We start from the raw sequence: 22,343 nt of genomic DNA, 5'->3' as shown, positions 1-22,343 counted from the left end.
GAGGGGGCTTCTGGCTTCACACAGGGCTTGTGGGCTTTGTTCTGCTGAGGGAAGGCTGGTCCTGCAGCCTTGGGTGATGTCCATGCAGGGCAGAGAGCAAACAGGGCTTGCTAAACAGTGACAGGTGACCTGAACAGCCAGAATGGCTCAGGATGGAGGAGACTCTTCCTCTCCTGCACCAGGAGCTCACTGCAGCTGTGTGTGAAGGCTCCCTCTGTTCTGCCAAGTGCTGCCCTGCCAGCCATTGCTGGCTGCTCTGTACCAACAAAACAGTGTGTTTGGGACTGGGAGACCTCCATGTAAAGCCCGCATTCCCAGCATCCTTCTGTGGGAATTGCAGTCACATATGTCTGAGAACCTCCTTCGCATGGTGTGATGGGGCTTCTGCAGCTCCTCTTGGCAGCAAGGGCAGTGAATGCTGTGGGCAGCCAAAGCTGTATTCAAAGCTAAACTTGTGCAGTGTATTCATGATTTGACATTCAGGAACCATCCATCTCTGGCCAGATTTGGGTGTTGTTCTTTCTGATTAGTCTCTAATTTGCCATGTTTGTCACATTGTATTTCAGTCATGGCCTTCATCTTGTTCTCTCTGACCCATGCAGTGGTGTAAGCCACAAGAATTGCCGTAACTGATCCTACATGAATCCTCATCCTCTTTTTCCTTCCCATGGCCTTGCTCTCCACCCCACAGAGAGCTGGTTTGTGTTCCTTCACCTCTGTGCAGCTCTGCCCAGGCCCTCTGTGAGCAGCAGCAGTGGGGCAGGTCCCTTCTGGGCTGTCATTTTTTTGACATGTTGGTGAGAGTGAAGTGCGGGCTGTGGTTCTAGCTGGCAGGAGAGCACGTTCCCAGTAAAGGAAACTTCCACCAAAGAAAAGCCTACAAAATCCCAGAGTTACTAAAATTGGGAGAGAAGAGCAGGTCCTTTCTTTACACACTGTATATGGCAAAAAATGAACATGAATTGGTGAGCAGGCGGGAGTGTCGATCCCTTCCTTCCAAATATAGGGACGGGGCTGAACCAGGGGGACTAAGCTGAGCCTATAAAAGCCCAGGGAGAAAGCCCTTGGTGGCTGCTCATGTCCTGGCCAAGCTGTGACTGACTTGCAGAGGGACAGGAGGCTCCTACCACAGGTCCTGTTCCCCATGCTTGGAGCCTCACAGGGCTGCAGCACTGTGATGGGAATTCTGCTGTAGATTCCCCACTGGGCCATTGCTTGGGCAGGGAAGGAGTGGTCTCTGGTGAACTTTACTGGCCCTCAAAAGGCACAGTTAACTGCAGTGAGAGGTGTTGGGCCTTTGGAGAGGCTGCAGCTCAGTTGAAGTCTGACCTTTGACTCTTTCTCTTTCAGAGATACGAGATGTCAGCCGGTCCCTTCCTGCTTTCTCTTGGCTGATTGTTCAGGTGAGGATTTGAGGCATGAACACTAACAGCTTGCTCAGGCTGGCATGAGCTGGCTTTTCTCCTGTGCCCACCATGGGCAGTCCCTGTTTTTCCCCCTCCATGATCTCCTTTAAGCACATATCCATTCCTGCCCACTGTGGCTGCTCACCAGAGGACTAGGACAAGTTTCATGTTGACAGAGAACGAGGGAAGTAATAAACTAAAAACCAGAAGAAAAATAATCTTCAGGGCTTTGCATTTTCTAGGACTACATTAATCCCTCAGATCTGACCACTTTCCTGGGGAGCCCTCCTCCTCCTTTGGACATGGATCTCCTTTCCTTGGGGCCATGGAGAGTGGTGGCTCTTCTTCACTGCCTTTGTACCTTCCAGCTTGGAAAAGCAAACAACTCCCTCAAGATCTCAGTGCACACACCTGAGAGCTGGGAGGGGGGACCTTGGAGCAGCCAGCTGGGGTGAATGTTCAGCTGCTCTCTGTCCTGGGCAGCACACACGGGGCTGGGGGTCTTTGTCTTCCAGAGCCATGAGCAGAGACGCTGGCATGGAGATTTTTGGTGAGGCCGCGCCGTACCTGCGCAAATCCGAGAAGGAGAGAATAGAAGCCCAGAACCAGCCTTTTGATGCCAAAACTCACTGCTTTGTGGCTGACCCCGAGGTGGAGTACACCAGGGGGAGGATCAAGGCTTCACAGGATGGGAAGATAACTGTTGAGACAGAGGATGGCAGGGTAAGTACATTCCTTCTGGCCCTTCTCCCAGCCCTGCTTAGGGAGCCAGGGCATCTGCTGGGGACAAACTGGGAAAGCACCAGGCTAGCTCAGGCAAGAAATCTGCCCTGCCCTGCCCTCTGACTGGGACCAGCACAGCCTCTGCAGATGCTGGGATAAAAGTGTTCGTTGGATAATTATTCTTGGTTTGGGCTCTGAAAATCAGACAATGCTCTAAACCAGATTGGATCATAGCCTAGCCAGTCTTAACTTAGTTTTTAACACTTTCTCAGCTAACGCTGTCGTATCCACTCATAAATTCCTTCCTTTACTGGTAGCTGAGCAGACAGATAACTTTGCAAGTCGCCTTTGCGTGTGAAATTGTCAGTGTCACTGGCTGCAGTTTCCCAGAGGACCATCCAAGGTGTTAATCTTCCAAAAGGCTGAAATGTCAGCAGCTTGTGCCCTGACACCTTTTGTAAGAATAACTGCAACAGCTCAAAGAACAACCATGACCAACATCTTGGCAGAAGGTGCTACAAGGCTTTTAGAAAGCAGTGGCTGAGTTAAGCTGCTGCCAGCTGTGAACATCTGCCAGCCCCACAACAAATCCACAGGCTCTGGCAGTGGGACAGGATGGTCCCCCACAATGTGAGCACAGCAGACAGTGCTGTTTGGTAGAGAAAAAGCTGTTCATTCATTGGGAATGGCCACAGGCAGGAGAGCAACAAGTCTGTCCCAAGGATGGATTTGCTGTTGATGAGTTTTGTGCTGTTTGTGTCCCAGCTCTCTGGCAATTTCATGGGAGGCTAGCTGGCCAGCAGATGTGCCCCACGTTCTTACAGCCATGAGCAGCAAAGACCTAAAGTTTATAAGCAGTGATAATGTGTTGAAAGATCTGATCCAGCACAAATCGTGTCTGTGTGGTCTCAGCAATGCCAGGAAATTGACACCCTGTCAATGTACCCGTGTTGTAGATTTCCTGGCAGGCTGCAGTGTTTGCCTGAAATAGCCGTATTTTGCTTAGCACAGTTAAACAGAAAGAAAAGTATGAATTAGAGCAGCCTTAGAGATGTTATTACTTCTCTGTGGTTGTGGAAGGACTGCCAAGAGCTGCTGAACCAAGGTTGGCTCTTTCTTTCTGGGTTATAGACAGTTGCTGTCAAACCTGATGATGTGTATGCCATGAACCCACCCAAGTTTGACAGAGTTGAGGACGTGGCCATGCTGACCCACCTGCACGAACCCGCTGTGCTGTACAACCTCAAGGACCGCTACAGCTCCTGGATGATCTATGTAAGCTCCTTCTTCTGGCAAAGGAGGAAACACAGCTGCAGGAACTGGACTTCAGTGCCACCCCTGGTTTTTCCCTGCAGACCTACTCGGGTCTCTTCTGCGTCACTGTCAACCCCTACAAGTGGCTGCCGGTGTACAACCCTGAGGTGGTGTTGGCCTACCGAGGCAAGAAGCGCCAGGAGGCCCCTCCACACATCTTCTCCATCTCTGACAACGCCTATCAGTTCATGCTGACTGGTGAGTGGCTCTGCTTTGACCAGACTTGGAGTAAAAAAGCGTGTCAGACCTGCTGTTTCTGCCAAATGCCATTCCATACTGCCATGGCTCAGTCACCTTTGCCAACTCCTGCAAAGTACTTGGTGTGTAACTTTGCAGATTATCTGCTTGGTTTTTATCATCAGCCCTAAATGATGCAAAATCAGCTCCAGACAGTTTTCCCCATCTCCTGGAATATTTGTTTATTCTTGAATCACTGTGCTGTAGCGCTGCACATTATCTGTGTTACTGATCTAAGTACTAAGCTAAGAAGCCTAAAAGAGACCCCTGCAAAGGGCAGTTGCACTTGGACAGGACACACTACCTGGGAAGTCCCTGGGCAGCACACCTGCATGGGGCTTCAAGGAACAGCAGGTAGATCCAGAACAGACCTTGTAGAAATATTATCACCAAAATGGTTTTAATTTGAATAAAAACCTGTCCCATATTTAATAGTATTAAAGGTAAAGAATGGAAAAAAACAGAAGAGAAAGCACAGGATGAGCAAAGGAGGAGAGAAGACAAGAAGTGGAGTATAGGGAGGGAAAGAGAGATGGAGAGTAGACCATGCACATTTTCAGTTTCACCTGCAGAGATTTTGTTTCATTCCCCAATGGACACGAGGTCACAGCTAACTGCGAACCAGCACTTTCTCTACAGCTTCTCTGACTGCAGATATTTTTCTCTCCGACAGATCGTGAAAACCAATCTATCCTGATCACGTAAGCGCATCTGCCACTTGTCTCCAACAAGAGCTGTGTAGCCACATTTCTCCTCACAGAGAAAAGCAAGGCACAATTCTTCCCAAGAAAATTTCTGAGATTCATATTCTCTGAACCTCAGAGAAGGGAAAATCAATTCTTATCATTTGCTGTGCCTGTGTTTATGCCAAAGTAGAATGCAAAATGGAGATTGTTTACCCACAGTGATGGTGTTTTGTTTCCTTGGCCTGTCAGGGCCAGGTTTGTGTGTGTGTCAGGACTGTGGGCTGACACACGAGTGCAGGTGTGTGCAGGGTTGAGTGCTTGGCAGATTCAGTTTGGATATAACATAACATAACATAGCATAACATAACATAACACAATATACTACAATATAATATAATATAATACACTACAATATAATATAATACAATACAATACAATATTTAATTAGCCTTCTGATAAAGTAATTAATTAGCCTTCAGTGCAGTGCAGTTGTGTGCAGGGTTGAGTGCTTGGCAGATTCAGTTTAGATGTAATATAATATGACATGACATGACATGACATGACATAATATAATATAATATAATATAATATAATATAATATAATATAATATAATATAATATAATATAATATAATATAATATAATTAATATAATATAATATAATATAATATAATATAATATAATATAATATAATATAATATAATATGGTATAGATAATATAGTATAATAAAGTAATTAATTAGCCTTATAAGATAGAGTTCTCCCTGCCTGGGGATCCCTGTCAATGCTATAGAGGGGGGCAGGTTATCCTTCACTCTGAGCCTTCTCCCTGCAGCGGGGAGTCGGGCGCTGGCAAGACGGTGAACACCAAGCGCGTGATCCAGTACTACGCCACCATCGCCGCCAGCGGGGACACGGCCACCAAGAAGGAGCCCCTGATGAAGGTGTGAGGAGGAAGGGCTTGCTGAAGGGCAGTTCAGGATGTTATCCCCCTGTGGACAGCACTGGTGACACACACTTACCTCGAAATATCTTTTATTAGCTTCAGCCACTCTTTGAAAGGCAGTAGGAGCAGGGGCTGATGTGCGGTTAGGACCACAACAAATACCAGAGCTGCCACTGCCAAGGTGTCTCTTTATCTGGACTCAAACAGGAAGAATCAGAGGCTCCAGTTTCTTAGCATGGATCAATCTGTCCTTGTGACAGGGAACCTGAGAGCTCTGACTGTGGGAGAAATTCTGATTAAGAGGAAAATGAGTTTTTTGTTGTTTACCCCCAGTGCTGGTTCTTGGTGCTGGAGTCTCAGCAGTAGTACTGCAGAGCTGAAATGAAGTGCACGTGGCTGCACATGTAATCATTCCTTAGAGCCACTTTTTCTTACCACATAGCTCACAGTGTTTTTCAGTAATTATTCAATTATTCCTGCAGGGTTCGCTCAAGGATCAAATCCTCAGCGCTAACCCACTGCTGGAGGCCTTTGGGAATGCCAAGACCGTGAGAAATGACAACTCCTCACGCTTTGTGAGTCACCCTGTGTCTGTCCCTCTGCCCCTCTGTGTTTCTAATGCTCTTTGCCTGCTTGTTAGCTGTGACTGAAACCCCATTTTCCCCCACTACAGGCTGGGAAAAATGTTCTTGCCAACCAATTTCTAGGTTTTTATGAAATGCTGATGTGTTAGCAGCTGTTTAATGCTCACATTGCTGCAGCAAAGTGTTCCCTTTTCTCTATCTTTATATATCAAAGCTAATCAGACTGATTTGGTGATGCTGTCTAAGACTGAAGAGATTAAAACACTCTGAGATTGCTGCACTGACACCATTTTTTTCTGCTTGCCAGGGTAAATTCATTCGTATTCATTTTGGAACCTCTGGAAAGCTGGCCTCCGGTGACATTGAGACCTGTGAGTAACTGAGGGGGTCTGACAGCCTTGCTGGAACATAAAGAACCTGAAAAGTCTCTAAAACGTGCCTATACATTACAGACTTGCTGGAAAAGTCAAGAGTCACTTTCCAGCTGAAAGCTGAGAGAAGCTACCACATCTTCTACCAGATCCTCTCCAATAAGAAGCCTGAACTGCTTGGTAAGGACAGCCACCACCTGGTGACACTGAGTAAAGTCAGCCTGGCAAACATTTCCCTCTGCGCCAGCTCGGTGACAGAGAGTCCAGTGGCACAATGCCCTGTGTCCCTGCAGAGCAGGGATCATGTAATTCCAATAGTCATGTGCTGATTTATGTCCTCAGCATTGCAGCCTCGGCCCTGCCCAGGTTCCCCACGCTGTACTTGTGTCTCTGCAAAACACTAGGGCTTTACTCCACCTCCATTTATCCTCCCTGAGTAAGGTCTAACAGAAACTGTGTGCAGGTGAGGTGCAGGGGTGGCCAATAAACTCTGCCTTGCACCTTGCTATTCTCCATGGTGCGGAAATTCCAACTGAGGTGGGCCAGATCCTGTGAATAATCTTCAATGGAAAGGTAAGCAATTCTGGGTGCAGGATGGGCAGGTACCCTGATCTACAAATCATTCACCTGAGCTTTTCACCACGAGGGCAAAGGTTATTTCCTGTTCCAGTGCAACCTTTCTGACCTTTTCCCCCTTCCCACTGCCACAGCACTCCCTACCCATATTACCTACATCCCACATCTGTCCCTTTGCCCACACACTCATCCTTGGTCCACTCTGCCCCTCCTTCCCAGCTCTCCACAGAGCATTTCCCAAGGTGGAGCTCCTGCTCCAATCCTCCCACTCTGTGTCATGTATGAGGATAAGCACAAATAAGCTTTATCTGAAAGCCTCTTTCTTGAAAGCTGTTTCTGTGCACGGCCTGTGTTCTGTGCCTGTTGAATGCTCAGCTCTCAGTTCACAATATTAAACTGGAAGGATTGCTCAGCCAGGGAAGGCAGATGAAAGGCTTTACTCTATCTTTCTGGTCTCTTACCCCAAATCAGGAGTTTGGGATGAAAGAGGAAGGAGAACTTGTGAAACCTTGCAGAGCCACTGTTCCATCTCCCCTGCCAGGTTCTGGCTCTCACTGCTGTGTTTGCCTTTCAGAGATGCTCCTTGTCACAGCCAGCCCCTATGACTACCCCTTCATCAGCCAAGGGCAGATCTCTGTGGCCAGCATCGATGACCAGGAGGAGCTTCTTGCCACAGATGTGAGTACAGTTAGCAAGGAGAGGCTTTTACAGTCTCAGTTTACTCTCACCACTGTTAAACCCAGCTGATCTGTCTGGTGTGCAGGCAGCCATTGACACTTTGGGCTTCAGCCCTGATGAGAGGATGGGGATTTACAAGCTGACAGGAGCCATCCTGCACTATGGGAACATGAAATTCAAGCAGAAACCACGTGAGGAGCAGGCAGAGCCTGATGGCACAGAAGGTAATTCCTCCCTGGCTGGGAGAGGAATATTTCCAGCTGTTTCCATGCCATTTCTCACTAACAATGGAGGGAGTCTTCCAGGAGACATGTCATTGTTCCTTGATAAACATAAAAAGGAGGTTTGATTTTCAACTTATTGCATCAAATAGAGGCACTTTGTGCATCCAGTTTATTCCTGATGACTCTGCTGTAGGAGCCAGAGCCCGGGGCACATCACTGTAGTGTTGTTCAGTTTCTGGTTACACATACACACTTGTTCTGCCTGGGTGACATTGAGGAGAAGTGGCTTGATGGGGAAAAAGTCTGTGTTGTCCCATCAATAGTGCCCTCCTGGGTTTCACCACATCTGTTGGGGCTGCTGTAGCCACTCTGTCACGAGGCTGTTCAGAAAAGGAAAGGAGAATGTTAGCCAAGATTTGTGGATGGGGTAAAGCCAATCAGTTGCAAGTATCAGAGTGAGCTCTGGCTGGTTCCAATGCCCTGTGTGTGTCTGATTTAAGAAGAAAGTATTTCAAGTTATTATTTTGTTTTCCAGAGGCTGACAAAGCAGCATATCTGATGGGCCTGAACTCAGCAGACTTGCTGAAAGCTCTGTGCTACCCCCGGGTGAAAGTGGGAAATGAATATGTGCTGAAGGGCCAGACAGTGGATCAGGTGAGCATCAAGGAACAGCAGGGACCATCCTCTCTCCCTAAGGTCACTGTCACCATCATATTTTCTGAAAAATCCCTTTGCCAGGATTTCTTCTCCTGGAAAGCTGAGAAGCCTCAGAGGAAAATGAAAACAATAATTATCTGATTTGCTTCTGTAATGTAATGTAATAATATAATATAATATAGTATAATATAGTATAATATAATATAATATAATATAATATAATATAATATAATATAATATAATATAATATAATATAATATAATATAATATAATATAATAATATGCCTTCTAAGAACATGGAGTCAGATTCATCATTTCCTTCCCTCTGGGGATCCCAAAAATACCACAGATCACAGATGAGAATGGTTGGGGCTATGAAGGGCTGTTAGTGCAGTGTGTGTGGGCATGGTGAGGGGTGTTTTGTTCTGGCAGTGCCTGACACAGGTGTGTGACATCTCCCTGCAGGTACACCAGGCAGTGAATGCCCTTGCCAAGTCTGTCTATGAGAAACTCTTCCTGTGGATGGTTGTTCGCATCAACCAGCAGCTGGACACAAAGCTGCCAAGACAGCATTTCATTGGGGTCCTGGACATTGCTGGCTTTGAGATCTTTGAGGTTTGCACTACTCTCAGACTTCTGCCTGTCTCTTTTCCGTTTTGTCTTCTCTGACCTTTCCTCCTCCTCCTCACCCCAGTGCAGCCATCAAGCACATCTGTCTGAAGCTGCTTCTGCCTGTGTAGATCCATCACCCCTTTGTAAGACAAGAGAGAGGGCAGAAGCATGGCCATGAACCTGCTCTCTCTCTCTCCCCACAGAGTTTGTATTTATGGACATTAGGGCGACCCAAACATGGCCAATGCAGGCTGCAGCAATCATGTGCTGCACTGCACAACTTTTCTGTAAGCCTGTCACACATGGTATATTCTTTACACTGTTATCAAAACCCTGTTGGGTCAGTCTGGCTAACCTTATTGTGACATCCCTGTGAAAAAAAATTGATCAGAGGCAGTTTAACAATATTAACACACTTATTCAAATATTAGCTCAACAGCTTTGAGCAGCTGTGCATCAACTTCACCAATGAGAAACTGCAACAGTTCTTCAACCACCACATGTTCGTGCTGGAGCAGGAGGAGTACAAGAAGGAGGGCATTGAATGGGAGTTCATTGACTTTGGCATGGACCTGGCTGCCTGCATTGAGCTCATAGAAAAGGTGAGTTTCTTAAGCATCTTGTGCAATCACACAAATTGAATCTATAGAGGATTCTTGAGAGCGTTTGCTCTGATTGCTTTCAATACAATCTCTCTGGGAAGCTTTCAGGTCTCTTCACCTCCTCTGTTTCTTTAAATTTTACCCATGTGTGCAATTAATTATCCACTGACTGAGAATGTATCCTGTCTTCTAAAAAGACACTGATTTTAACCAACCAACCTTCCTTCCTTCCTTCCTTCCTTCCTTCCTTCCTTCCTTCCTTCCTTCCGTCCGTCCGTCCGTCCGTCCGTCATCCTGTCCTTGTGTATTGGCTCTCCTCAGCTTTTCTCTCACTTAAATTCAAATCCCAGAAAACCTCATGTCTGCTTTCTTTTTGTTCCTTCTGATTTAGAAGTCACTATTGTATTCTGAGAAGTTACTGAACAGTTTTTGCCTGACTTCTCTTGTTTTCCACACACTGTCTGGATAGTTCAAAATCTTATGAGTTCTTTTAAGTATCTTGCCAGCTGTTCACAAAAAATCTTGCTTACCCGCTCTTCTCAGGCTAATTCTCTATAAAATACCTCCAGTACTTCATTTTAGCATGTCTTTCACTCTGTTTTATTATAGCTTGAATTGATCTTATTTGAAAACACCATTTTTCTATTCAGCCCATGGGCATTTTCTCAATCCTGGAAGAGGAGTGCATGTTCCCCAAGGCAACTGACACCTCTTTCAAGAACAAGCTCTATGACCAGCACCTGGGCAAGTGCAGCAGCTTCCAGAAGCCCAAGCCAGGCAAAGGCAAGGCTGAGGCCCACTTCTCCCTGGTGCACTATGCTGGCACAGTGGATTACAACATCACAGGGTGGCTGGAGAAGAACAAGGACCCTCTGAATGAAACCGTTGTGGGGCTGTACCAGAAATCAACTATGAAAATTTTATGCCATCTTTATGCCAGTTTTGCTTCCATAGATGAAGGTAAGCTTGGAGGATTATGTTTCCGATTTGGGATTTCCTACTGTACCTCTCACCTGATGTGGATCAGTGCTGAGTCAGTTCTTGTGTGCTGTGTGTTAAATGCACAATTAAAACACTGTCAAAGGGATCTGCAGCAGTTCCTCAGCTGCACTGTCATCTCATTTTCCAGCTGAAGGTGGTGGGAAGAAGAAAGGAGCCAAGAAGAAGGGCTCTTCCTTCCAAACTGTCTCTGTACTCTTTAGGGTAAGTGTGTTCTCTGGCAGGGACTGTCACACCTGGCTCAACAGCCCTGTTTTCATTTTATATCAGGAGGGAAGTTCTTCAGTAGTAGCCATTTACTTTGCTGATGCCTACACAGAAGTGTAGAATATTCACCAGGAGAGTAAAGAGAAAGTTCTGAATTTTTGCTGTTCAGCAGAGTCAAATCACTTTGAGAACTGAGATAATGTAGAGATTAGAAATTATCTCTGTTTTACAGGAAAACCTGAACAAGCTGATGTCTAACTTACGAACAACTCATCCTCACTTTGTGCGTTGCATCATTCCCAATGAAACAAAGACTCCAGGTAATTCCTAAAACATAGAATAGAAAGGGGCAGAAGGAGCAGTGTTAGAGCAATCAGTGTGTCCCCATGCTGCTCTGTCACAGGCCTGATGGATCACAAGCTTGTTCTGCACCAGCTGCGATGCAATGGTGTTCTGGAGGGCATTAGGATCTGCAGGAAAGGATTTCCTAATAAGATACCATATGGGGATTTCAAACAAAGGTCAGTAATAACATTCTTGTGTTTGCATTGAGCCAAACTCATTTGAAAGAAGACTTGTGCTAAACCAGCCCATGATTCAGTTGTTAGGAAAAGACTATTTTAATATTTAACACGCATGGAAAGCAAAAGACATATCTAATAGCATGGTCTGTGTGGGCGGTGCCCACCCAGATGCCTTCCTCAACACTGTATGCCAAAACCTATTTTTAATTCATTCCTGTTAATTTGAATGTTTGTATAATCTTTGCTTTAATTCTCAAATTAGGCACAAGCATGTTTCAGCAAAAACACAGAGGGTGGTCTATGCACATTCTGTATTTCACTGCCATCTAGTAGAGGCTTGAAGAGTGTGGTTTAAATAATTCTAACTAGAATGGTTTTACAAAGAGGAAACTGTGTTAAATCCAATACTACTTCTTGATGAAATGCTAAGTTTGACTGGCAAATAGAGCTGCAGTAACAGAAAGGACTCCAACAGGAAATCCAAGTTAGTTCCATATGACCCTTTCATTTTGTAGTGGGTTAATATTTTGACATGCTAACATTTCTACAGCATTAGCAGATTCATTTGTAGATGAAACCCCATAACCAAAAAATCTTATCATGGGAACTGCTGCAAATAAGACATTTATAAAGGGTTGATAAATCCAGGGCAACCCAGCTAGGGTCATCCGCTCGTTGTGTTAGAACAAAGGCAAATGTAGGGTCAGATCTCTAAGAACAAAGCAATCACCCCCCCCTCTACAACTCTGTGCAGGGTGTGCTGGAGAGCAGGGCACTGAGCAGGGCTGAAATGGTGTTTTGGATGCTACCTGTAGGCACTGGCTCAGCCATTAATGTGGGAGGGCACATTTGTGTATCGATGCTGAAAATAGGTATGGAATAATCTCTCAGTGTAGGATTAGGAAGTCCATTGCTGGATCCAAAGTCTAATTCTGGGTTACACGGGTCAGGAGGAATGTGAGAAGCTGGATATGGTCCAGAAAAGCAGTTTCCCTACTCTTAAAATCCATCCATTTTTTAAATTTACAGCTAACCCAGTGAGCTGGAGCCCTAGAGTAGTGATAATGACTGTGACACAAATGAGCAAAGTCTCTCAGGTCCAAGAACAGACTGTCCATGCCTGCAGTCTCAGTGAGGGCTGTAACACATCCTTGGTACCTACTGAACTGACCTGCTGCTATTTGCTGCTTTTCTTACTGCTTTGCTATTGAGGCTGGAGGTGTGAGTCAGACTCAGCCTTTCTCTGTATCTTCAAACTGACAGCTGTTCTTGTGGCATCCTGTGCACTAGAATGGTACTGATGAGTAAGCTTTTTCCTTTATTTTATCAGATACCTCCTTCTGAATGCCAGTGCCATTCCAGAAGGCAAGTTTGTTGATAGCAGGAAGGCGTGTGAAAAGCTGCTGTCTTCCATTGAGATAGATCATACTCAGTACAAATTTGGACACACTAAGGTAAATGTTTAATTTTGCCATAGGATAAGAAAACATTCATTGCATTGAAATGCAAACCCAGCAAGGAGTTATGTCTGTTCTTTGGCTGCAGGTGTTCTTCAAGGCAGGTTTGCTGGGTGTCCTGGAAGAGATGAGAGATGAACGTTTAGGACAGATGATCACACGGACCCAGGCTTTGTGCAGGGGATACCTCCGGAGACTTGAGCTGAAAAAAATGTTCGACCACAGGTGTGTGTCCTCTGCCAGGTCTGGTTGCTCAAAGATGGGCTTTATTTACTGATGGATCACTCTGGTTTCAGGGAGTCCATCCTCTGCATCCAGTACAACATCCGTGCATTCATGAAAGTCAAGCAGTGGCCCTGGATGAAACTGTACTTCAAGTTTAAACCCCTCTTAAAAAGTGTGGGAACTGAGAAAGAGCTGGCCATGATGAAGGAAGAGTTTGAGAGAACAAAAGAAGAACTGGCTAAATCAGAAGCCACCAGGAGCAAACTGGAAGAAAAAATGGTGTCTCTGGTGCAAGAGAAAAAGGACCTACAGCTGCAAGTACAAACTGTAAGTAATTAAAATAATTTTTGGCTCTTCAGATTACATCAGTTTTGTTTGAGTGTTCAGTGAAGGGCTCAAAGGAAATTCTGTTATTTCGTGTACCAGCCACTTAATAAACAGGTGATTTACGCAAGTGTCAGTGCCAATGTGTGATAATGAAACACATTTCTTTTCTCTGTAAAAAGGAAAATGAAAATTTGGCTGATGCTGAAGAAAGATGCGACCAGCTGATCAAACTAAAATTCCAGCTGGAAGGAAGAATAAAGGAGGTAATGGAAAAGCTGGGAGATGATGAGGAGATGAATGCTGATCTGGCAGCCAGAAAGAGGAAACTGGAGGATGAATGCTCTGAGCTGAAGAAAGATATGGATGAGCTTGAGTTAACATTGGTCAAGGCTGAAAAGGAAAAGCATGCCACTGAAAACAAGGTGCTTTTTATTTCTGCAATGTTTAATAACAGTTGCTCTGTGGATGTATAGGGTTTAAAGATTCAGTAAACTTGAATGCTTACATGCTGCTGTGTAAGGAGATCTATGGGCCTGGTATTGAACCTGGGCACCACTGTTGTGCAGGAAAATCAACCCATAAGCACGCAAAAATGCATTAAAGTTCAGCATTGCTTTGTGACTTCTGAAGGGTTGATATATAAGCAGAGAGATTGTAAAGTGTGGCCATAAAATGGTTAAAGCCTCTTTGGGAGTCTAACAGTACATTCATTGCTGGTGTTGGTGGCCTATGTGGGGGCCAAAATTATTAGTGACCTTGAGTTATTTTGCCTTACAATAGGTCAAAAATCTGACTGAAGTAGTGAGAGGTTTGGACGAGACCGTTGCAAAGTTAGTGAAGGAGAAGAAGGCCCTGCAAGAAGCCCAGCAACAGGCACTGGATGACCTGCAAATAGAGGAGGAGAAAGTTAATACCCTCTCCAAAGCCAGGACCAAGCTGGAGCAGCAAGTGAACCACGTAAGCATGCTCAACACAAGGAGAAGGAGCAGATTCTTTAGTTGTTCCATCTGTCATGTTTATATATGTTTATGTTGCAGGTTGAAGGATCTTTGGAACTCGAAAGAAAAGCGTGTATGGACCTTGAACGAGCAAAGAGAAAGCTTGAGGGAGACTTGAAACTTGCACAGGAAACCATAGCAGATCTGGAGAATGATAAACAACATTTAGATGAAAAATTAAGGAAGTATGAGAAACAAATTAGTAGATAACTTATTATTTGGCTTTAACTGGAATTATTTTCTTTTAATAAAGCATCTCCTTCACAGGAAAGACTTTGATTTTAACCAGATGCAAAATAAAATTGCAGAACAGCAAAATTCAGGTACTCATTTGCAGAAGAAGATCAGAGAATTGCAGGCAAGAGACTTTACTTTATCATTACTGTTTGCTTGCTTTAAACTGTAGTACCATGAATAATGCTTGTCCTCAGTTTGGCATTGGCTCCCTCAGACACAGGGGAAGCTTCCAGCAGCTTCTCATAGAAGCCACCCCTGTATCCCCACACTCAAAACCTGGTAGTGGGGGGATACAGGGATGAAAATCCAATACAACAGCAGAAAGCTGTGATCTAAAGCTAGAATGAGATGATCCATAGGTCCCTTTCTGTCAGTAAGTCTTTACCTACAATGCCAAACAGTGAAATTCAAAGGATGTTTGTTTTGCTTACAGTCTCCAAAACAAGGTTCTTCGTGTTCTACTATGAAAAATATGCAGAGACCTAAGCACTGAATGACCTATTCCCTATTTAATTCCTGATGTGCTATTCCCTCGTTGTCCAGGCCCGTGCTGCAGAGCTGGAAGAGGAGACCATGAGTGAGAAAACAACGCGGACAAAAGCAGAGAAGCATTGTGCTGAGCTCGCTCGGGAGCTTGAGGAAACCCGAGGGAGCCTTGAAGAGGCTGGAGGAGCAACCACGGCTCAAACAGAGCTCAGCAAGAAGCGCGAGGCAGAGTTCCAGAAGATGCGCCGTGACCTGGAAGAGGCCACCCTGCAGCACGAAGCCACGGCTGCCGCCCTGCGCAAGAAGCACGCGGACAGCACAGCTGAGCTGGGCGAGCAGATCGACAACCTGCAACGCGTGAAGCAGAAGCTGGAGAAGGAGAAGAGTGAGATGAAGATGGAGATTGATGACTTGGCCAGCAACATAGAGTCTGTGTCTAAAGCCAAGGTACACAATTATGTTTATTAGGAATTTGATGTGGTATTTTTTCTTTAATCATATATGACTTAATTTTTATCAGGTTGTTATGTAAATGGTTTCTCCAAATCTCATGTAGAAGTGTGGGTGCATGTATAGTCCCAAGATGTCAACTGCATCTTCTGCACATATTTTCCTGCTAAAAGAAGGCAGGATCAAGGTATTTACTCTTTTCTTTTTTTTTTTTTTAATGTACAATTGATATCTAGGCAAATCTGGAGAAGATGTGCCGCACTCTGGAAGACCAGCTGAGCGAGTATAAAACAAAGGAGGAGCAGAATCAGCGCATGATTAGTGATCTTAGTGCTCAAAGAGCTCGTCTGCAGACAGAATCTGGTACAGCCCTTCTGTCTGTAATTTGGAAATGGAGAACCCCATAAATTGCTCTCTTGGCTCTTAAAATTTTGTCTCAATTGCAAACTTTTTCAGGTGAATATGGACGCCAGGTGGAAGAAAAAGATGCTTTAATTTCTCAGCTGTCTAGAGGAAAACAGGCTTTCACCCAGCAGATTGAAGAACTGAAGCGGCAGCTAGAGGAAGAGGTCAAGGTGAAGATACTCACATTACATATGAAATAAATATTTGACCTAATATTGGTTTTTGGGAAATGTTCAAAGCTTCCAAATGTGATTTAATTAAAAGTCCAATTAAATGATGCAATCCAGGCCCTTGCAGTGCAGGCCTCCCATGTTTTATGAGGCAGTCAGTTAACCTCCATCTCTTTGGGACCTTTATCAGTGTATAAGTACCAGTGAGAGAAATTTCCCAGGAAACATCAACTCCTCATCGCCATATTTTTACCACCAGGCCAAGAATGCCCTGGCCCACGGCCTGCAGTCCGCTCGCCACGACTGTGACTTGCTCCGGGAACAATATGAGGAGGAGCAGGAGGCCAAGGGGGAGCTGCAGCGAGCCCTGTCCAAGGCCAACAGTGAAGTGGCCCAGTGGAGAACCAAATACGAGACGGACGCGATTCAGCGCACGGAGGAGCTCGAGGAGGCCAAGTATAGATGAAACGAGCTGCTCAGATGTATATTGGGCAGAATATAGACCCACTTTTAGTAACCTGACCTAAATTTCTTTTTTTTTGAGTTTTCATATAGTCTTAATTAAAATGAGACTCATAGTGAAATGATTTTTTTTATCATATGCTTGTTTTATTTATGTACCTAAAGGAAAAAGCTCTCTCAGCGTCTCCAGGAAGTAGGGCAGCAGGCAGACATGCTGAACTCCAAGTGTGCCTCCTTGGAGAAGATGAAGTTTAAGCTGCAGGGGGAAGTGGAGGATCTGACACTGGACATAGAGAGAGCAAACACATCAGCAGCTGCCCTTGACAGGAAACAGCAGAATTTTGATAAGGTGAGCACAGTACCTTTCAAGTGTAGCCTCCCAGAAAGCCAAACTAATGCTTTGTACATCAGTCAGTGCTAAAGCCAAGGTGAATCTAACTAGAGCCACTAGGGCATGGCAGTAGGAATTTGTCCTGGTTTAAGAGACTGAATTATTTATCTAGTACAAAATGTAGTTAGAGATAAAATAACATTTTCAGTACCAGCAGGAAATGAAGCATAATAGCCTCTCCTATGAGGAAAGGCTGAGAGAATTGGGATTGTTCAGCCTAGAGAAGCGAAGCTCCAGGGTGACCTAATTGTGGCCTTCCAGTGCCTGAGGGGAGCTACGAGAAAGATGGAGAGAAATTGTTTGCAAAGGCCTGGAGTGACAGCACAAGGGGGAATGGCTTCACACTGACAGAGAGTAGGTTTAGATTGGATATTAGGATTAAATTCTTATCTGTGAGGATGGGTAGACCCTGACACAGGCTGCCTAGAGAAGCTGCTGCTGCTCCATCCCTGGAAGTGTCCCAAGGCCAGGTTGGAGAGGGCTTGGAGCAGCCTGGGATAGTGGAAGGTGTCCCTGCCATGGCAGGGGATTTGGAACTAGGTGATCTTTGATGTTCCTTCCAACCCCAAGCATTCTATGATTCTATGGTGTCTTCCAGGTCTTGGCAGAATGGAAGGGAAAGTATGAGGAGAGCCAGCTGGAGCGGGAAGCTGTCTCTAAAGAAGCAGGCTCACTGCACACAGAGCTTTTCAAAGTGAAAAATGCCTATGAGGAAACCTTGGATCAGCTCGAGACAATCAAGCGGGAGAACTCCACTCTCCAGCGTAAGTGTTGGGCTCTGTGTCCCATCAGCTTTCACACACCAACCACAGCAAGGTATGCTCCATCTACACACTCATGCCTGCAGGAGGGCACCAAGGGACAGCACTCTGTCCCTCCTGTGCTCTCCATCTTAATGCAGAATATCAATGCCTTACCAAAAGCTGTCAAGCATGTTTGTAAAGTGATTAAGAAAATAAAGCAAATGTCCTGGCTCTCTCATCTGCTGCAGACATTGAGGTGCCATTCCCAGGCAAAGGTAGTGACTGTGGGAGACTGAGCAGCTCATGAGTGTGAGTTTTACAGATATACTGAACACAAAGACAGGACCTGTATTAGACCCTGATGACCTATCCATAGATATAACACGTGCAGGGCCCTTCCAGGCTCTCTGTAAGGAGGGCTGTTAAACCACACCAATTCCCCACTTGGCCTGCATGAGTTGGTTGTGTCTGCTTTTATCTGTACATATTTACAGACACATGTACCATTGTGTACACATGTACATTTGTGTATAGATATTTATGTGTGCAAAAGGGGTGCTGACTGCAGCAACAAAGCACAGAGTTCAGCTCCTCTGGTTGATGCCATTCTTCTCCCACAGAGGAAGCAGCTGATCTCACCGAGCAAATTACTGCAAATGGCAAAATGATCAGAGACCTTGAGAAAGCCAAAAAGCAAGCTGAAATAGAAAAAAATGGTCTGCAAACAGCTCTGGAGGAGGCAGAGGTGAGTTAGTTTAAATATTACTGTAGATAGTAAAGAGCATGCTGAGCAGCTTTCCATTCCCTTTTCTGGCACTAGCTGTGTGCAAGATTGATTGCCACAAACTTTAGGAAGTTGTGTGAAATCACTGAGTAGCATCTCAATAATCATGTTCTCTAAAATGTTACCTTCATCTTTGTTTTTCTCTTTTTTCTTTTAAAGGCAGCTCTTGAGCACGAAGAAGTCAAAATCCTTGGTGTCACCCAAGAACTGACTCAGATAAAGTCAGAAATCAGCAGAAAGATTGCTGACAAGGATGAGGAGATCAATCAGCTAAAAAAGAACCAAGAAAGGACTGTGGAGACCATGCAGGGTGTTTTGGATGCTGAGATCAGGAGCAGGAATGAAGCCCTGAGGCTGAAGAAGAAGATGGAGGGAGACCTGAATGAAATGGAGATCCAGCTGAGCCATGCCAACCGCCAGGCTGCAGAGGCACAGAAACACCTGCACAGCATCCAGGGAGCTCTCAAGGTCTTGCTTTATCTTATAGTTGATTTATTTTTTAAGCACAGTATTCGAGAAATTCATTAGGTCAAAAATGACTCTTCAAATACAGGACACCCAGCTGCACCTGGATGATGCTGCGAGAGCACAGGATGACCTGAAGGAGCAGGTGGCCATGGTGGAGCGCAGAGCAAACCTGCTGCAGGCTGAAGTTGAGGAGCTCCGGGCAGCCCTGGAGCAGACGGAGCGGTCGAGGAAATTGGCTGAGCAGGAGCTTCTGGATGCCACAGAACGTGCACAGCTCCTCCACAGCCAGGTAGTTTGCTTTGCTAAGACCGATGTATTTTGGGGTCCAGAGACTGATGGAGGAAGAAGGATTGATGAATTAATCTCGATGTATAGACACTCAAAACCTCTCTCTTTCTCCTTCATAGAACACCAGCCTTTTTAATACGAAGAAGAAGCTTGAGACTGATATGGCACAACTCCAAACAGAGATAGAGGATGTTACTAATGAAGCAAAAAGTGCTGAAGAAAGAGCTAAGAAGGCAATGACAGATGTGAGGATGTTTCTGTGGTTTTCACTTTGAATTTTTAAGTGGCATAGCTGCTGGGGGTTAATGTAAATACTCTTGTCACATGTTGGACAAGGAACCATCTGTGAGCTGGTTGCAAAGGCTTTGTGTCAGAGGAGGATTAGAGCAACAGGGAACATGTCCTGCTGACAGATGGGGCTGTTGCCATCATAAAGAACTAAACCTACACTTAGTCAGTTGAAAACAAAATAACTTTCTTCAGTACTGCATGGAAATGTAGTCCACAAAGAAATCCTGCAGTATTGAAACCAGTAAAGTGGCTAAGGTATCTGAATAGTTATCTTTGCAAAATCCTCTTAATCAAATTTTTAAATGAGAATTGTAAATTTCCATTCAAAATTACTGCTAAATCCTCTCATGCAAGATCTGTGAACCTCAGTCAGGCAATAGGACTGGTGTGTCATGGGACTCAATCTGCTAATGATTTTTGATGCAGAGGATTAAACCAAAATCTTAACACTTAGATGCATTATGTGGAATTAAAATATAAAACTTTAAAAATTGCTCATTAAAAGGAAAAAACATTAAATAGAATCTCAGAATCATTAGGATTGGAAGGGACCTCTAGAGATGATCTACTCCAACCCCTCTGCCCAGGAAGGGTCACCTGCAGCAGGTGACACAGGAATGTGTCCAGGTGGGTTTCGAATGTCTCCAGAGAGGGAGACTCCATGCCCTCCCTGGGCAGCTGTTCCATACTCTACCCCCTCTATGGAAAGAAGTTCTTCCTCATGTTGAGGTGTTCCTGTGTTTTAAGGACTTCTATTCTGTTTGAATAAAAGACATTGCAATTAATTATGCCCACATATACATTTATATAAAACTTCTAGTGGTCATATTTTTTCAATTCAATTTTTCATATATTTTGCTGCCAAAGCAAATTGTTGAATTCTTCATTCATTATAATTATATAATTATAACATTAATTATGATGTTACTCAATATTTCACTGAAGTGCTTAATTGTATTGTGTAGGAATCCAACCTTTGACAGCAAAATAAATCTTAAGTTTGTCTTAAATAACATAGATAATTTTAAACTATTTTGTGCCTTTGTGGCACTACCCTCCAGGAGGTTGGGGCAAGCACTAAAGCACAGCACCCAGCACACCCCAGATGTGTTGAGCACTGAAGTTTTCAGCTGTGCCATGTCCTGGTCCCAGACTGTGCTGTTGCTCTGGCAGTTTTCCCCAGCTCTTAGTGAGCTAACAGTGGGACAGAACATTTTCCCTTTCTTTCACTCCAGCTCTGTGTGCAGTAAGGCAGACTTTTCTCATCCTTTTCCCTACTATTTCCTGTCAGGTTTTTTTCATTATCATGTCATGGGAAAAAAAAAAACAAAATAGGGAGTGAGGTGGCAGGAGTGGTCAGCAGGACACAGGATTCAATCCTGTGCTGGTGCACAGTATGTGCTGTTCTTTCACATTCTTCCAGTTTCTTGTGTCATCTCCCTTCCAAGGCAGCCAGGATGGCAGAAGAGCTGAAGAAGGAGCAGGACACCAGTGCCCACCTGGAGAGGATGAAGAAGAACCTGGACCAAATGGTGAAGGACCTGCAGCACCGTCTGGAAGAGGCCGAGCAGCTGGCACTGAAGGGAGGGAAGAAGCAGATCCAGAAGCTGGAGGCCAGGGTGGGTACCAGCCTAGAAACATCTTTCTTCTCCAAGTCCTGTGTGAGGGCTTAAGCCAATTGTTGATTAATTCACCAGATCCGAGAATTAGAAGCTGAACTGGAGGAAGAACATAAAAAATCCTCAGAGGCTATGAAAAACATCTGCAAATACGAACGGCGTTTCAAAGAGCTCACTTTTCAGGTGGGCAAAACTAAAAAGTAATTCTGATGTTTTGTCTCCCAAGGACATAAAATTGCACGTTCTCTTTCCACAGTGTGAAGAACAAAAGAAGAACATGGTTAGGTTACAAGATTTGGTAGATCAACTGCAGATGAAAATCAAATCCTACAGAAAACAAGCTGAGGAAGCTGTGAGTCACGAAAGTGAAGCAAACAGTTATTTCCCAGTTCATAGGACTGCCACTTCAAAAGTTGGCTCTGTGCCCCAGCATGTTGCCAAATGGTTTTAAATTTTTGTTTTGCAATTTCAGGGTGAACAAGCCAATACTGATCTCTGCAAACTGAGACATGCACTGCATAAGATAGGTGAGGCCCTGGAAAGGGCAGACATTGCTGAGAGCCAAGCAAATAAACTCAGAGCTAAGGCCAGAGAAGGCTCTGCTACAAAGGTAAGGCTTTCCTGCAGGTGTGCTGTTTGCTCAAGTCAGTCTAGCAGCAGATTTGTGCAGGCATCATTTGGAAAGGAAGGGCCTTTTAAATACAAGCTGAGTGGGTTGGCGTTGTTAAGATGGAATAAGCTTTGCAGTGCATGTGAAGCAATGGAAATAATATTTTCTTCATGCTTCAGCTTGGATGGTGGCCATCTTAGTGTTACCTGCATATATTTAATTCACACAGTGGTTTTAAGGGTTCCACACATGTCTGCATTGGCTCAGACTCCCTTGCCCATCCCAGCTGGGTAGTGCTCTGAGCTGGATGATTTTAGGAATCAAAAGACTCATCTTGGCATGTGTAGACTAAACAGAGCCTCTCCTTTCTAGGTGGTGTTAGGAACTGAAAAATGAGCTTCCTCTGGGATAACCAGAACTTTCATAAGGTACCTCTCCAGCTGTGGAATTTTCTCTTTGTTTAAGAACACAAACATTTTCTGTCACTGCTGCTATACCAGTGTCAATAAAGTAGATATTTGCCACTTCAAATGCTCCAAATGTGAATGTTTAAATGAGAGTCTCATTTTGTTACTAAGTTAATTACA

At 44.8% G+C, this 22,343-nt stretch overlaps 1 protein-coding gene and 1 long non-coding RNA gene across 35 annotated transcripts in view; one reads left to right on the top strand and one right to left on the bottom strand.

The window, feature by feature from the left end:
• The first annotated feature begins 1,910 nt into the window (after positions 1–1,910).
• Positions 1,911–22,284, top strand: MYH3 (myosin-3). 2 transcript variants are annotated; one of them, XM_074555198.1, is made up of 38 exons: positions 1,911–2,129; positions 3,261–3,404; positions 3,485–3,641; positions 4,354–4,381; positions 5,201–5,309; positions 5,794–5,886; positions 6,203–6,266; positions 6,348–6,446; positions 7,417–7,520; positions 7,606–7,744; positions 8,280–8,398; positions 8,867–9,016; positions 9,445–9,615; positions 10,266–10,575; positions 10,745–10,818; positions 11,054–11,141; positions 11,225–11,342; positions 12,676–12,799; positions 12,891–13,027; positions 13,099–13,354; positions 13,534–13,776; positions 14,135–14,311; positions 14,392–14,537; positions 14,620–14,710; positions 15,133–15,522; positions 15,762–15,888; positions 15,982–16,100; positions 16,360–16,556; positions 16,728–16,911; positions 17,552–17,717; positions 18,317–18,441; positions 18,640–18,948; positions 19,034–19,237; positions 19,356–19,481; positions 20,976–21,146; positions 21,225–21,329; positions 21,403–21,498; positions 21,619–22,284. In XM_074555198.1, the coding sequence occupies exons 1-38, from the start codon at positions 1,926–1,928 to the stop codon at positions 22,048–22,050; spliced, it is 6,096 nt and encodes a 2,031-aa protein (XP_074411299.1). In that variant the 5' UTR covers positions 1,911–1,925; the 3' UTR covers positions 22,051–22,284. The 2 variants fall into 2 exon arrangements, with proteins under 2 accessions (XP_074411299.1, XP_074411300.1); XM_074555199.1 differs by having other exon boundaries at positions 8,834–9,016.
• Positions 7,488–22,343, bottom strand: part of LOC141731240 (uncharacterized) — a 72,310-nt gene continuing 57,454 nt past the window's right edge. For 27 of the 33 annotated variants that reach the window (XR_012583223.1, XR_012583227.1, XR_012583229.1 and 24 more), the window contains one exon: positions 21,109–21,245. This is a non-coding gene — a long non-coding RNA (uncharacterized LOC141731240). Of the gene's footprint in view, positions 8,125–11,155; positions 12,921–21,026; positions 21,246–22,343 lie in introns of those variants that run through there. The other 6 variants (XR_012583248.1, XR_012583238.1, XR_012583226.1 and 3 more) reach the window with 5 other exon arrangements.

This window comes from Zonotrichia albicollis, chromosome 19 (genome assembly GCF_047830755.1).
Source record: "Zonotrichia albicollis isolate bZonAlb1 chromosome 19, bZonAlb1.hap1, whole genome shotgun sequence".
NCBI classification, from domain to species: domain Eukaryota; kingdom Metazoa; phylum Chordata; class Aves; order Passeriformes; family Passerellidae; genus Zonotrichia; species Zonotrichia albicollis.
Note: the sequence above shows the minus strand (reverse complement) of the source record. Positions and strands in the feature narration are given on the sequence as shown.

Excerpts from the sequence above, each read along its gene's own strand:
- MYH3 (XM_074555199.1), top strand. The coding sequence starts at position 1,926 with ATGAGCAGAGACGCTGGCATGGAGATTTTTGGTGAGGCCGCGCCGTAC. Across the intron at positions 8,399-8,833 it reads AGGGCCAGACAGTGGATCAG|TGCCTGACACAGGTGTGTGA; the intron begins GTGAGCATCAAG and ends TTGTTCTGGCAG. Across the intron at positions 21,330-21,402 it reads TCAAAGAGCTCACTTTTCAG|TGTGAAGAACAAAAGAAGAA; the intron begins GTGGGCAAAACT and ends CTCTTTCCACAG.